Here is a 14,741-nt window from a genome sequence, read left to right as displayed (position 1 = left end):
CGGTGCCTCACATCCCATTGCTCTGTTTCTTCCAGAAGCCTCCAAAGAGACACTTGGGATCCTTTGAAATGTTAGGAATGATGTTAATGCTGCATAGGCTTGACCCAGTCTGTCAGACCAAGGAAAATACTCTAAACAGGGAAATCATGTGTGTCTTACAAAACACAGCTGAGCCAAGTGTAGAAATCACAGACTATTCTGAGTTGGAAGAGACCCAAAGGAACATCAAATCCAACTCTGAAGTCAATGCTCAACTCCAAGGATAGTAAAGGGAAGTAGTGGATGGTGTTATACAGCATTTCTCAGGCTTGTCTGAAACTTTGGACACAGATTTCCAAGGCTGTGACTTTACTTTGTTACCACTCTTGGACTACATGATGTGCTCAGTCTTGCTGCAGTTCTTGATGGAAGTAGGATCGGTCCTGCAGCCTGTAGATCTTTCTTTTGGTGGTTGTAGGATTTTCTGTCCTGTCACTTCACCTTTTATTTTCTTCTTAATAAATAGATGAACATTTTATCCGTAATTTTCCATGTTGTGAACTTGAGCTCTTGAATTTTTGTCTCGTTTCTTTGTGTCTTGCAGCTGGTGCTCAGGATAAGATTGGCTGGGCATTTGGCCTGGGTTTGGAGAGGCTGGCCATGATCCTGTATGAGATCCCTGACATCCGACTCTTCTGGAGTGAAGACGAACGCTTCTTGAAACAATTTATTGGCCCTCACATTTGGCAAAAAATAAAGTTCCAGGTAAAATAACATCTATATGATAATAATTTACTGTCAGTTTAAAGTATGTGCATCCCTAGAGAATATCACATAATTAAACTTCTGTGCCATTAACAGATTAGGTTTTAAAGCAAGAGCTTTATAGCCATGATGATTCTCTGATATACTGCAGTAAAATCCAGCTTTTGATGATAACATTTTTTTGAACCAGATAATGTTGTGAGTTCCTGCTGATACCCTGTTATCAGTAGTGTTTAAGAACACACTTAACTTTTAAGCATATCCAGAATAGGGACTGATTTAGACCTGTGTCTGGTTTGGTTATGTTCTTGAGTTGTGTTTCAAGAATTCTGTTTCATTATAAATACGTGTTTGATACAGAGAATTCAAAGATCATGACACATGCTCGAATTTTGCCATTGTTTTCACTCTACATTTATTAGAGTCAATGTGAGTTGCAGTGTTAAACTTTGGCAAAATGCTTTGTGAATATGCCTTGCCATCTTCAACATGTCAGGCCTTTCCTCCAGGTGATTGGTGGGGAGAGCACAGGCTGAGCTTTTATGTCCTTTGTAACTCCTCTGTGAGGTGATACTTATACTTAACAACCTTATCTCACATTTCTGTACTTGCAAAGCAATCAGGCATAACTGGTTTGACTGGAATTGCTACTTCTATAATATTCTTCAACATGAGCATGGGAAGTTCAACTTGGGTGGTATCAGCTGGCCTTTGGGAGGGCTGAGCTGTCACAGCTGTGAAGATGTTTGATGAAGTCTGGAGTGCTAGAGCAGCAAAACACTTTTTGCTGCTACCTTTTACCATTTTACTTGCTTTCTTTGTAAACAGCTTGATTATGTTTTTAAGAATGGAAAACATCAATGGGGAAATCAACAGTGATACCACTTAGTGATGTTTGAGTAGTCTGCACATGGAATCAGGAGCAGCATCTTTTTTTTTTTTAAATCATGGCAATTCTCACACATCATCTCTGGTAGAGGGAAAATTATGTTTGAGGTACATTTGACAGATGAATTTCAGTTTTTTGGTTTGGGTAGGGGCTTGGAGACTTTTTTTGGTTAGTTGGGTTTCAGTTGGTTTGTTTTTGTTTTTAGTTTGTTTTTTTGGTGTTTTTTTTGTTTAATTTCTTTTGTTTGTTTTGTTTGTTTTATTTTTTTTATTTTTTGTTTGATGACAGCTGGGTATTCAGGTGTAGTTAGTTATCACTTACAGAAAGAAGAGAGGCTTTTGCCTCTGTTCTGAAGGTAGGTCTGCTTGTAGGTGTCCTTGATCTCTTATAGAATGTTTGTTGTCCTTTTCAATAAGGAATGCCCAAGTCTCCTTTTCAGCCCCTATCTTTCTCACTGGGTTTGCTCCTGGGCTTATGACTTGGCTACAGACTGCAATCTTATCTCTGAGAGAGGGTGAGGTGTCTGATTTCTCTAAGTTGCATATAATTTTCATGTTCAGCTTCAGATAAGTCAGGTGTAGTGAATCAGAGACGCAGGTTGCTGAGAATAGGCTCAGTGGAAAGGACATGATTTTTAGGAAGTGTGTTGGGCAGCTGTATCCCAAGAACTAGGCCAGTGAAAAGTATACAGTCTGGGAGAATGAGGGGGATGTGAGTGGGGCAGCAGAGGTGGAAAAATGGATTATTTTCAATATTTTCTTTCTCTCTTCTAAAGAAAAGGATATGGCTAATGTTTTAGATACAGAGTTTTGCTGAGGTATCAAGAAATTCTTATGGACTTTTTATTATTTTATTTAATTTTTATTTAATTTTTATTCTTTTTTCCCCTCTTTTTTCCCCCCATTTCCATTTTAATACATATATACACGCACCCAACTTGGATGTTTCGTCTTCAGTTTTGGTAGAGTAATTCTCCCCACGTCTTAGCTTACATTTTTCAGTGCTGTATCTGAATATAAGAGACTAGAGGCAAGCTTATATCTGAATATAAGAGACTAGAAGGTTATTGTTTAAAATGAAGTCTGTGTCCAGTTTTCATTGGTGTCTTACACTGAGCTTTTACAGGCTCAATACTGTACATACTTTTGGCACATACTGGCATTGCTTTTTCAAGAGTTTAGTGACCCTTTGAATGAAAATGCTATGAAATACTCCTTGGTGCTACCATAAGATCTCAAGTTTTTTCTTCTTCTCTATGTTATTTTTTCAGGTATGATGTAAAACATAATTAGCAGATCTTCTGTACCTGTCTGCTTTCCAAAGAGTCATAATTAATTAATTATATGGTTTCTTCATGTCATATTTGAAAGAAAAATTTTAGCCTGTCTTCCAGTGTTGATGTTGTAAGAAATCCCAATGGATATTTTAAAAGTGTCAGATTTTCTGCATGCAAAGCCATGCAATACTTTTCAGCCTCACTGAACTGGACAAAGATAGACCAGGTGTTTTGAGAGCCTTTCATGACAAAAATTTAATCCTGCAATGTCAGAAGGTCTGAATAAATGTCCATCCTTTATGTGTTTAACTGAGATAGACTTCTCAACCTTTGGGTACTCTCCCCACCCTTTCTTATAATATGGATATGATCCACCAACATAAATATTTTTCTTTCTGTTCATTAAAACATTGTTCAAATACATGAAATCCACGCTGCATAACAGTAACCTTTAGCTGGGCTGTTGCTCAAAAACTGAATTTAATTGGAGTATTTTCTTGGGACTTAAAGTGCCTATTTTGTGCCTTTTAACAGCCTGAATGTGTCAGACTTTTCCCTGTGTCATCAGTTGCTCAGGATATGTGTGCAGTCTTCAGCAGGTCAAAAAGCTGCTGGGAAAAGCTGACAGCGCTTGTACCAGTGTGGCCACTCAGCACAGCAGTGTTAGAGTTCTTCTCCCCACAGATCAGATTATTGCATGGATTTGGATTAGCAAATTGCTCTAGCTATAATTTGACACAAGTCAGAGCAGTGTGGGGGATCAGAGGCTGGTGACTTGCTTTCAATCACTTCTGCTCAGGCTGTGAAATGAAATGCTGAGGGTGGACAGGGCAGGAAGGACTAAGAACCTGCAAGGCACAATGTAATGAAACAAATGGCTTGGTCCTGCTCTGGTGTGCTGTGCTCCATCTCTGTTTGTCAGGGCTCTGAGCACAGTTCTGTGTAATCACTTTCTGGTTCATGCTGAGCTGGCATTCTTACAAAACAGAGATGTGTCCATGGGCTGACAACTCTCAGGAAAAGGTACAAAAATGAAATGGCATTTAGAGAAGGGAGGCACGCACAGTTCGGATAGAGTGTGATGTGCCCACAGATGTGGATTTAGACGAATGGTCTCTGAGGACAGGAGGGTTTCTGGAACCTCCATCATTTTGCTGCCATGGCAAGCGCGTGGTTCGTCATGTCAATGATGGTCTCCCTTCACAGACTCACCTTCATTTGGTGCTGCTGCTGTCTGTGGCTGCTTTGTTTTAAATAGTTGTTTATTTTGATTACAGACAAGACTTGTAGTCTGGACTGAGGTCAAGCAGAATCCTGTGTGTGGCTGTTCTAAGGGAAGCATTGATACAGAGGGAATCTGGATTAGATTCCCAGTAAAACTACAGACTCCCTCCGTGAGATTATGGGAATTGCTGTCGTCTTCCTCATTTCGGAAATATCTTTTACTATAATGAGCCTACCACCTGCTTTTTACCACCCTCTTCTAACATCTCCAGGGGCTGCTCCTTCCTTATATCTGCTGGCACAATCAGTGTTTCCAAACTCAGTTTCTTCATACTTGAAATAATAGATTTTCTAACCAGGATCATTCTAATGGTGCCAGAATGAACAAAGCTTCTAGAGCAGCTCTGCTGGGTTACCTGAGGGGCTACTAACCTTTGGCAGTGGAGTGAGGAAAACTGACAACTTGAATTGACACTGTTCACCTCCTGCACAGCTGTAGCCAGAATGGTGTATGTGGCCCTAATCTAGGAGAGTCTCTCTGCTTTGAAAAGTGAACAGCTGAGGTTAGCAGATGTAGGTACAGCAAAATGAAAGGTGAGCAATTCAGATCTATATGGACCCTGTGGGAACTGAGGCTGCTGCCAGCTGGGAATAAACAAGGCCACAGCTGCTGCTGAGTGGTAGGGAGGAAATCACTCCCTAGGAGTTCACACAGTACTTTCCCACTGGACTCCAGAGATGTACCTGAAAACAGTCAGGATGATTTCACCAAAACACTGGACTTGAGAGATATGGATTATAACCAATTGGGATTTGTAGTTTGATGGTGTGAGAGTCACTTTAGCCAATAGAACATAGCCTTAACCCTGTATAAACTATGTGCAGTGTGTAATAAATGGCATTCGCTTGATCACATTTGTCTGTTTGTGGTGTCCTTATTCCTCTGCATTTAAATATTGTTTATTTTAAGCAGAGATAAGAGAAGGTGTAAAGTCAGAAAGATGTAGTTGTGTGGAAAGAAGTGATTCATTATAGCAGAAAGGAAATAAAAGCAGGCTCCTCTTTCTCCTGTGCAAAATAGCAAAGGCTGGGCATTACTTGAGCCCATTTGCCCTTGCTCAGTGTGTCATAGGAATTAAGCTCCTATTCTAATGACAAAGCATTTATCCAGTACCCCAGTTTGCACTATTTGCTATGTATGTGAGCCCTCGTGTTTACACCATTAGAAAGTCCAACTTTTCTACCTTATAGTGCACTTCTCAGTTCTCTGAGACAGTCATCATCCCTGTGCACCTTTCCTGTGCACATTCCTGAGTGTTGCTGGGAGGCATAGACCTTGTCCTGAAGCTTTAGAAGACACTGAAAATAAAATGGACTGTTAGATCCAAGGGGAAACTTTTGCAAATTAAGCCATCTTAGTCTATATCCTTTATTCCATGCTTGAGGAGGAGAGCATCTAATGTCTGTGCCATCCATTTCAACCAGTTTGATCTTATTACATTCACTGCACAGGGTGGGTCTGTCTGATCCATCATTAGTACACTACTCCATGTAATTTATATTTATCTGCTTATACAGTGATTAGCTTTATTTCCCAATAAAAAGTAAATAGATTTCACTGGTTGCTACATTTTCAGATATTTTTCATCAAGATTAGGTAACTCCATGCTAAAATGGTTATTCATTTATTATGTTTACTTTCTAATAGTGCATCTATTAAAGGCAAATACGCAACCATTAGTATGTAAATTTAACTTGGATGTCTGAACAAACGAGGTGTAGCCTGAACTGTGATTTATTGTCTAATTAGTTGTACTGTAATTCAAGATATATAATGTGTGTGTGTGTATGCATGTGGAGGTACAACAGAGAGTGGATAGATGATGGTGTAGCCTAAACATTTTATTGGCATGACTTTGGGAAGGTCGAATTTCTAAGAGTGACTTACGTAGATCATCTTAAATGAATGCCAATAAAACTTCACAGTGCTGTATATGATCTCAGGTTTGTTCTGTGCTCTGCAGAACATGGTGAATTTTCTTTTTTGGGGGTTGGATACACACATGGAAAGCAAGCAAAAACACCTTCTTCTTTGCAGAGATGCTGCTCTAAGCTGCGTGATTGGATAAGAAAACACTTGATCATCAAGTCTTCTCGTCAGGATGTTACATCTTATATGATTTTTAGGTATTGAAGCTCTGGGAACCTGAGCCCTCTGGCCCCAGCCAGGCAAAGTACTGAAGCACATGCTGAGCTTTAAACTTGAGAGTAGTCCTGTTTAAATCAATGGGGTAGTTCCTGTGCTCCATCAAACATAACCTAAATGCCCAAATAGTTTCAGGTCAGAGATCTCTGTGCTTTCTGGGATCCAGCTGAGAGTGATCAACACCTTGCAGGGCTGACGCAGTGGAAACTTTCACAATGTCTGTTATAAGCAAGAAGAGCTTCATCTGAGAAATCACAAACTTTGCAAAATCTTTGTTCTAAGGCAGTTTTACTGACCAACACTTTGGTAAAGAAAGTCAACAAGTAAACATCTGGAGAGTAAACAGGACTTAAATTCCCATTCTCAGCTAAAGAAAATTGGCTAAAAACACAGTAAGGAAAGAGGAAAATAGAGGTTCAGAATGAGGAGACAGGATGGAAAGCTACATGACTGAATACAAAAGAAAAAAACCCACTGATATAAGACAAAGCAAGAGGAAAGTAGAAGAGAAAAATGCTGTATATTAAACACTGGAGCAGTATGAAAAAGTTTGATTTAAAGTTAAATTTAAACAAGCTGTGGGGGACAGGGTGAAAAGGGGGAAAAGACACAGGAAAGGACAGTAGATTTGAGGCAAAAAACCCCTATTGAGATTGATGCAGAAGTCTTTTTCTAGATAATCAGAAAAATCTTCCTGGGTTTTCTACTGTACACATCTATTCTTGATCTCCTTTTGAAAGATCAAGATGTTTGAGTGACCACAAAAATTATGACCACAAACCATGAAAGCAAATCTGTACCTTAAAGTATTATTATCAGTTTCAAGATGTGTGGGAGACTTCAAATTTTGATTCTGGATTTGTGAAACATTTAGTGTGTCAGAACCCAATTCCATGACTAAGGATGCACTAAGATGGTATTCACAGAATCACAGAACATCTTGAGCTGGAAGGGACCCACAAGGATCATCGAAGTCCAACTCCTGCCCCTGCACAGGACCACCCAAAGAGTCACACCATGTGCCTGAGAGCATATTACTGAAACTCTCAGTAAAAATAACCACTGGAAAGGGATGCAGTTCCCAACAAACCAGCTGCTGCTCTTTGATCTGGTGCAGGTTTTCTTGGGTACCCTGTTTCCACCTCTCCCCCACGCACTACAGTCTCATCTCACCAATAGCCTCCCATTGAACTTGAAAAAAATCAGCAGTAGTTCAATTCTTTTCTGCTTCTACTTTTAGAAGTAAATAAAATGAATAAATAAAAAATGTCAATAGCCCTTTGTGCTTAGATTAGTTAGTGGTATTTATCTTATGTACTATCTCTGCTGGAGTACCAAAGGGCAAAGTAAATCCATGTCATCCACTTAGCAGCCACCTTGATAATAGTCAGATATACAGAGAAGCCTGTGATATTCATTAGCAAAAACATTGCACTATTCCTGTCTTTGACCTGTATTCCTTGAAAATACTGTATTTCTGTGTTGTTTTCACAGTCTCTGATGTTCACCTCTGTTAACTCATCACATCCCAATAGGAGACTTGGTCTTGGTAGTGGTAACTTTAAAGAAAATAGGTGGTTTGAGCTGTTCTTTCTGGATGTTAGGAGTTTGCTGCTCTGTACACAGCTGTCCCAGTTGGAATTTGTTTAGAGTGAGTGGAGTATATGTATACATATGTATAAAGAGCAATAATATTTCATCCTTACTTTCAGTTGTCTATCCTAACACACACTTTAATCACCAACAGAATTTTTATGACATGGCAGGTCAATATAAAAGCTAGATGTAACTATGCATTTCTGAAAATTTTCAGTTATGTGGGAGCTCCAGGGCTTTACCAGCAAACCTAGAAAATGCCACAGAGGTTTTTGAAAGCTAGCAATGTGAAACACCAGTGTGTCCACCTGGAAGATGTCCCCTCTTTTGACTGCGGGTCCAGAGACAGCTGCTGAAACTTTTCTTTGTTTGAAGGATGTTTTTGGTTTTGTGGCTGCTCTCTACCAAACTTCTTCCCGCATCCTTAGTTCTCACAGTGGCAGGATGAGAAACAATTTTTTTTCTTTCCCATGTATCCATGTACTGTTCTGCTTTGCTGTTCCAGGTGTAGCACAGAAGCTGCTTTTGTGGCTGCTCTGTGAGGTGACTCAGGGACCCTTTTCCCTCTGCAGTTCCTAAAAGCCATATCAGTTCCCTGATCCACTTCTCAATGTTGCTTCATGCTCTCAGCACAATTGAGGAAACAGCACTTTTGTCTTTTGAGGCAGCATAAGGGATGAGGGATGAATATGTAGAGAATGTGATATCCCCAGCAGGTACCTCATCAATATGAGTAAAAGACATTCCCAGCAATTGCGAACAGACCACTAGAGATTTCCTTCCAATTTTTTTTTTGACCAAAAAGAAGCTACTGCAGCCTTTTGAGCTCACTTCAACATGATGTAGATAAAAAGTGAATTTCCAGTTATGAATGCTGCTGCACTGCACAGTTACTGTCAGTAGAATAATTTTACTGCTGATTCCTTTTTTTTTTTGTAGGCAAAAGCCAATGCATCCCAGTCAAAGTACACCTGATACTATCTAAATGATTACTTAGCAAGAACTGCAATAAGCTTCAAAAAGCATGTGTTACTGTGGTTTGCTCTGATCTCTAAACCTCATATATTTGCAATTTGACTGGTTGAGGTTCTTCAAAACAAATAGCTCACAAATGAGTAATTCCACTGCTGAATATATCAACCGATCTTTATTGCATCCCAAATGATGAAGTATAATGGTTATACAAAGTGCTTAAATAAGCCATGGAGCAATTTCCAGCAGTGATATATATGCTGAAACCCACATTAAATTAGTATTAGGTGAAGGAGTAAACCTGGAAGTCTAAAATAACAATAGATTTTGTATTGGTTGTATGAAGATATGAGAACCGGCTGCTGGTGGTTTTGACAGGAATCCATAGACTTATTGTCTTGTAAGGAGGGTAACCCTTCCACACTTGCCAATATTTTTCCAATATCTGTTTAATTACACTGTGATTAATAGAATTCTGATTAGGAGAATGGCACAGTAACCATTTTGACTTTAGCCTTTGGCCCTGACCTGGAAACTGACTCCATTTTCCCTACTCAGTAATTCTGTTTTCCATGCTGTTTACAATTGTAGTTGTCTTACACCTCCTGCCTCAGCATGTCTTCTCCAAATTACCCTACGCTGGAAAGTTCTTCAGGGCAGGAGTTACCATTTGTGCTCTGTGTACCTGCTGAGACCCTGGTTTCTGGCTGGCAGTCCTAGGTGATTATCAAATCTGAATATCTGCGTGCCTCTAGCAGGGTTTAATACATCTTTGTGAGAATTTGGTGTGAGAATAACCTTCTTTTTAAGATGTGCCTAAGCACACACTATGGAAGTATGTGTGTTCAGAGATACAGGTATGTGTTGGTATGCACACAGAAATACAAAGAGAGAGAACAAACCAACAGAGATCTCAAAAGCAGTAGGAAATAAGATCTAATTTTTTTTTCCAGTGTTGAACAAAAATATGGGGTTTGTCATACATGGTTTACTTGGTAGCTCTTTTAACATTTTTGCTAATGTTTTACATGCAAAAGATACACCTTGCAAAGAGCTTTTGATAAAGTGATCTTTAAAATCATGCCTGAACCCCTACAGTCATCTCCTGCAGCATGATTAGACATTGCAGCTCAGCTGTAGAGTGTCCCTGGGAAATGAGGGCTGGGGAGAACAATCTGTGTGTGTGTGTGTATGTATGAACAGGAGCACCTTTTGAAGTACATGGTGTTAATAAAAAAACCCTGATTTTTCAGCTCCCACTTGTCTGATCAGAATATGAATTAGGCTACAGAGAATAGCCAAACGACAGAAGGCACAGTTGGGAAGAACCGTATTATTCTTATCATACCCGTCCTCAATTCCCTTCATCTTGCTAGTGTGAGAGACACATGAACCATAGTAGTGACAGCCTGAAACAAAATGTGACAAGTAAGTAATGCTTTGGGGTGCCTATGCTGCAGAGGATTTGGTTTTGCAATCTTATAAAGATTAGTAATGGGGAAAAGTCCCTTCTTTTTTGAGGATTGCTTGCATCCTCCTGCACATGTGTTAAATCCAATTTGCATAATTATTCCCACATGTAACCTGTTCTCCTAAATCAACAATAGTGAACCCATTTTCTGTGTCTTGTAAAATGAAGAAAGGCATTAGAGAAATACCTGCTCTGCACGAGGGTTCTGCTTGTAGAGATTTAAATGTTCTTTACGTTTTGTCATTGCATGCTAAAGCTTAGTGTACTTCTTGTGCTTGGTCCGTTCTCAGCTTATGCCTTCTCTGGAGTTTTCTAAGTGTTACTCTAACAGGAGTATAGCTTTAGGAACTCTCAGAGTCTGCCTGAGAGGAAAAATTGAAGGCTTTCATCCCTCTTCTGAGTATTGGAAAGTAAATGAGTCTTTTATTTCTGTTTCTCTCTAGCTTACCTACTGTTCTTTAAAGTTGGATATTATTTTTAGCTTGCTACACTACCCTGGTGTTCTATTATTGGTTTTGAACTTTAGAGGTTGTGATTTGTATGAATTCAGTACTTAAGTGGGGAAAAAAGTGAAGTTGGCTACTCTGGAAACTAAAACACTGGATTTTGCCCAGAGTCATAGAATCCCTCAGGTCGGAAAAGACCTCTAAGATCATCAGGTTCACTGCTATCCTCACACCACCATATTCACCGCTAGGCCATGTCCCCAGGTGCCACATCCACACACCTTTTGAACAATTCCAGGGATAGTGATGGTAGTGATTCCACCATTTCCTTGGCCAGCCTTTGCCAATGCCACTTGGGCAGTTTGCCCAAGTCAAGAAGGAAACTGAGCTATTTCCCTGGCACTGGATATCATAAGAATATTTTAAAACCCCCAGTAACCTGCTCAGGTAAATTGCTGTACATCACAATTGGGATCTTTTAATATCCTAGAAACATAGATTTTTAGATGCAGGATATACAGTAGCATTTCTCAGATGGTACAGATTAGCTCATAAGTCTAGAAGTGCAGAAATATGAGGACATTCCTTTGTAGCATAACAATGTCCAGGCCATTATGTGAAGTTGTATTTGGCCAAGAAATATGAAGCATCATTGCTGTTGTTTTGGAAACCTCCATGCTTTTTAGGAAGGAGAGGCAAAAAATAAGTACAGCTTGTTAAGTGGGAAGAAGGACTTTTTCAGGTGTTGCATGTGCCTGTGAGATTTCTGGTGCCAGCTTATTCTGGTGTAAGTTGTATTCAGGTGTTCTGGAGGTTCTGCAATTTAAACAATAACTCTGTGAAATGGTGAATTTGACGAGCAGAATAGGAAATGCAATCCAAAGTGCTTTATGTGAGGTTTTTCTTCTAAGCTGAGATAAAATATTGGGTGCACTTTGTTTCTATTGTTATGCTCTGTATTTGAAAGGAATACATCTTCATATTGCTTCAGTCTCTTTCCAAATACTTGCATTCTTTATTCAGATAGATTCTTTTATATTAATTGTTGATGGGTGCCATTTTTTACCCCACTGGGCTATTTATCTCAGCATTATTATTAAGCATAATGAGGAAAAAAAATACAAACCAAACCATCAGAAAGGAGGAAACCTGACTTCTGAGTATAGCAAACACTGAATGCCTGCAGCAGCCAATGCCTTCTACAGAAGCAGAGTCTTTTATTTCTGTTTCTCGCTAGCTTACCTATTGTTCTTTAAAGTTAGATATTGTTTTTAGCTTGTTGCACTACCCTGGTGTCTTATGATTGGTTTTGAACTTTAGAGGTTATGATTTGTATGAATTCAGTACTTAAGTGTTCCTTGCAGACATGGTGGGTATCTATCAGAGAGGTTCAGGACTGATACATACCGTCTTTATTCATTGAGAGTTTGTTTTCTGAGGTGTCTTCTCTGCCCTTTTTGCCACTGCTACAAAATAACTGATAGAGTGATCTTGGCTATGAGGTGGGATATTTGAGTAGGAAGGACAGACAGAGGATGCTCAGCCTGTGCAAAAGGCAGTCAAAAGTCTTAATTATTAGGTTTGGTGTGAGAATCTACTTTACCATTTTGGTGATTCCAAATCACTGAATTCCTTCACCAGGACATAAACTTGTTCATTTTCTATAGATGACACTGCAACATAATAAAGATTGTCCCTTCTGTTCCCCTTTGTGTAACATCAGTTCTGTGGTGGCAACTGCTCAAATGGAAAAATGATACCAGAAAAAACATTTCCTGATTTTCAGATGTTCTGCAGTGACATATCTGTATGGGAGAAGATTAGCACCATGGAACCAACCAGCCTAGTAGGTCATCAGCTGGGCAGTTGGGAAAGAAGCATGAGGAAAATGCATATTTTTCCACAGTAGGCATCCAGCTACCATAGGAAAATGTCAGGCTAATCTCTTCTCCACCCTGATGCTTTCAGAAAGGGTTTGCAAGAAGCTGTGATGTGGGAGTGAGTAGTACAGAGACATCCCTTTTGGTGATTCTCCCCACCCCGAGTCCTATTCTGTTCTATGGAAATGTGAAATCGTTTTTGCCTCATTAAGCACAGAGCATGGAATCCGTCACTGATATTTAGGAATAATTTGTATTTATCTTTTGATGGTTTTTATAATCAGATGAGAAGAGCAGGCCATCCTCATGCCCAAGTGAATGAGTATCTGGAAGCCTCTCTACTGTGCACACTGCAACATTACTGCTTTTTAGGATTAGGTCAATTCTTTTGGGTTTTTATGCCTTTTCCTGATTTTTTAAATTGTTTTACTAATCATATAAAAATAACCTTTTCAATGACAATAGAAGGGATGCTTTCGTGTCTGGAAAGCTTCTCAAAAGCCATGCATTGTTTCTCATGTTTTTGACCACAGGTCAATTTAAAATACATATTTACATTTAGAGAAGTATATTGTGACTTTAAATGTGAGGCACTTTTCATTACAAATTTAAACAAGCTTGACTTTAAAATAAAGTTCTTTTATTTTAAAATAATGGTGTATGTAAGATGACAGTGTCCCTTTCTGCTGGGACCTCAGAGGCTTAGTAACTAGCATTACTTTTGGGTGAACCTCTGTAAAGGCAAGTAAACTTTCTACTCACTCATTCTGCTGCAGCACCAGTCTTGGGAATTCTTCTTGGTGCTTGGAAAAGGTGGGACAGCTTATGAAAAAAGTTTAATCCCTTGATTGGCTGTTACCTATCTTAATTTTTTCAGTGTCATAGTAGGTGTCAACTTTCCTTTGTCAGGCAGGCATCAGGTTGTACTTGTTCCTGTGTGTGTGCACATGTATGTGCATTTGTGATGATTCTTCAGGAGGTTTTCCTTATCAAAGGTGCTTGATTAGCATTGGAGGTGACTAAATGAGATATGGAGAGCTACCTGGTGACTACTTAGGCAGAATATAAGCAACTAAACTCTGTTGTTTTGCACCTTCAGGGAACCTGTATTGTGTCTCAAGAGAGAAACTCTCATCTTCAACAAGACCCCATAGGATGTAGCGTAGCTGGGAAGGGGACAGAGCTCACGTGGTGGCATGCACTGTACAGCAGAGAGGGACCTGATCCACAGCTTTGGCCAGGCAGCAGCTGTGTCATCTCACATTGAATGCTGAGACTTAGGTAGAAAGACAAGTCTGTGCCCCACAGCACCTCCCTGCTAAACCTGGATGTAGAATCACGGAATGGGTCAGGTTGGAAGGGATCACAGGGAGTCATTTGGTCCAACCTCCCTGCTCAAGCACGGTCGTCCTACAGCACATTATACAGGATTGTGTCCAGTGAGGGAGACTCCGCAACCTCCTGGGCAATCTGTTCCAGTGCTCAGTCACCTGCACAGTAAAGAAGTTTTTCCTCATGTTCAGGTGCACTGATTTCTGCCCTTTGCCTCTTGTCTCTTATTGCTCGGCATCACCAAGAAGAGCCTGAGTGTCCTCATGAGACCCACTCCCCTGCTTCAGATACTTCTGTACATTGGTGTGGTCCTCTCTCAGTCATCTCTTCTTGAGACTGAACAGGTCCAACTCTCTCTGCCTTTTCTTGTAATAGAGATGCTCCAGTCCCTAAATCATCTTAGAGGCCCTCTGCTGAACTCACTTCAGGAACTCCGTGTCACTCTTATACTGGGCCGCCCAGAACTGAACACAGTACTATGGATTTGGCCTCACTAGGACTGGGTAGGGGGGCAGGACCACCTCTCTGCTGGCAATGCTCTTCCTGGTGCACCTCCACAGGGGCACACTGCTGGCTCATGGACAGCTTGTTGTCCAGCAGAACCCCAGGTCCTTTTCTCAGAGCTGCTTTCCAGCAGGTCATCCCCCAGCCTGTACTGGTGCATGGGGTTATTCCTCCCCAGGTGCAGGACCTTGCATGCACCTT

General features: G+C 40.2%; 1 protein-coding gene across 10 annotated transcripts in view; it reads left to right on the top strand.

Moving 5' to 3' along the window:
* FARS2 (phenylalanyl-tRNA synthetase 2, mitochondrial) overlaps window positions 1-14,741 on the top strand; it is a 229,127-nt gene that overhangs the window by 135,841 nt on the left and 78,545 nt on the right. For all 10 annotated transcript variants that reach the window (XM_071553311.1, XM_071553314.1, XM_071553307.1 and 7 more), the window contains one exon: window positions 584-744. In XM_071553311.1, coding sequence (XP_071409412.1) covers window positions 584-744 — 161 coding nt within the window. The remainder of the gene's footprint in view (window positions 1-583; window positions 745-14,741) is intronic.

The sequence above is a fragment of the Pithys albifrons genome, chromosome 4 (genome assembly GCF_047495875.1).
Source record: "Pithys albifrons albifrons isolate INPA30051 chromosome 4, PitAlb_v1, whole genome shotgun sequence".
Taxonomy (NCBI): domain Eukaryota; kingdom Metazoa; phylum Chordata; class Aves; order Passeriformes; family Thamnophilidae; genus Pithys; species Pithys albifrons.
Note: the sequence above shows the minus strand (reverse complement) of the source record. Positions and strands in the feature narration are given on the sequence as shown.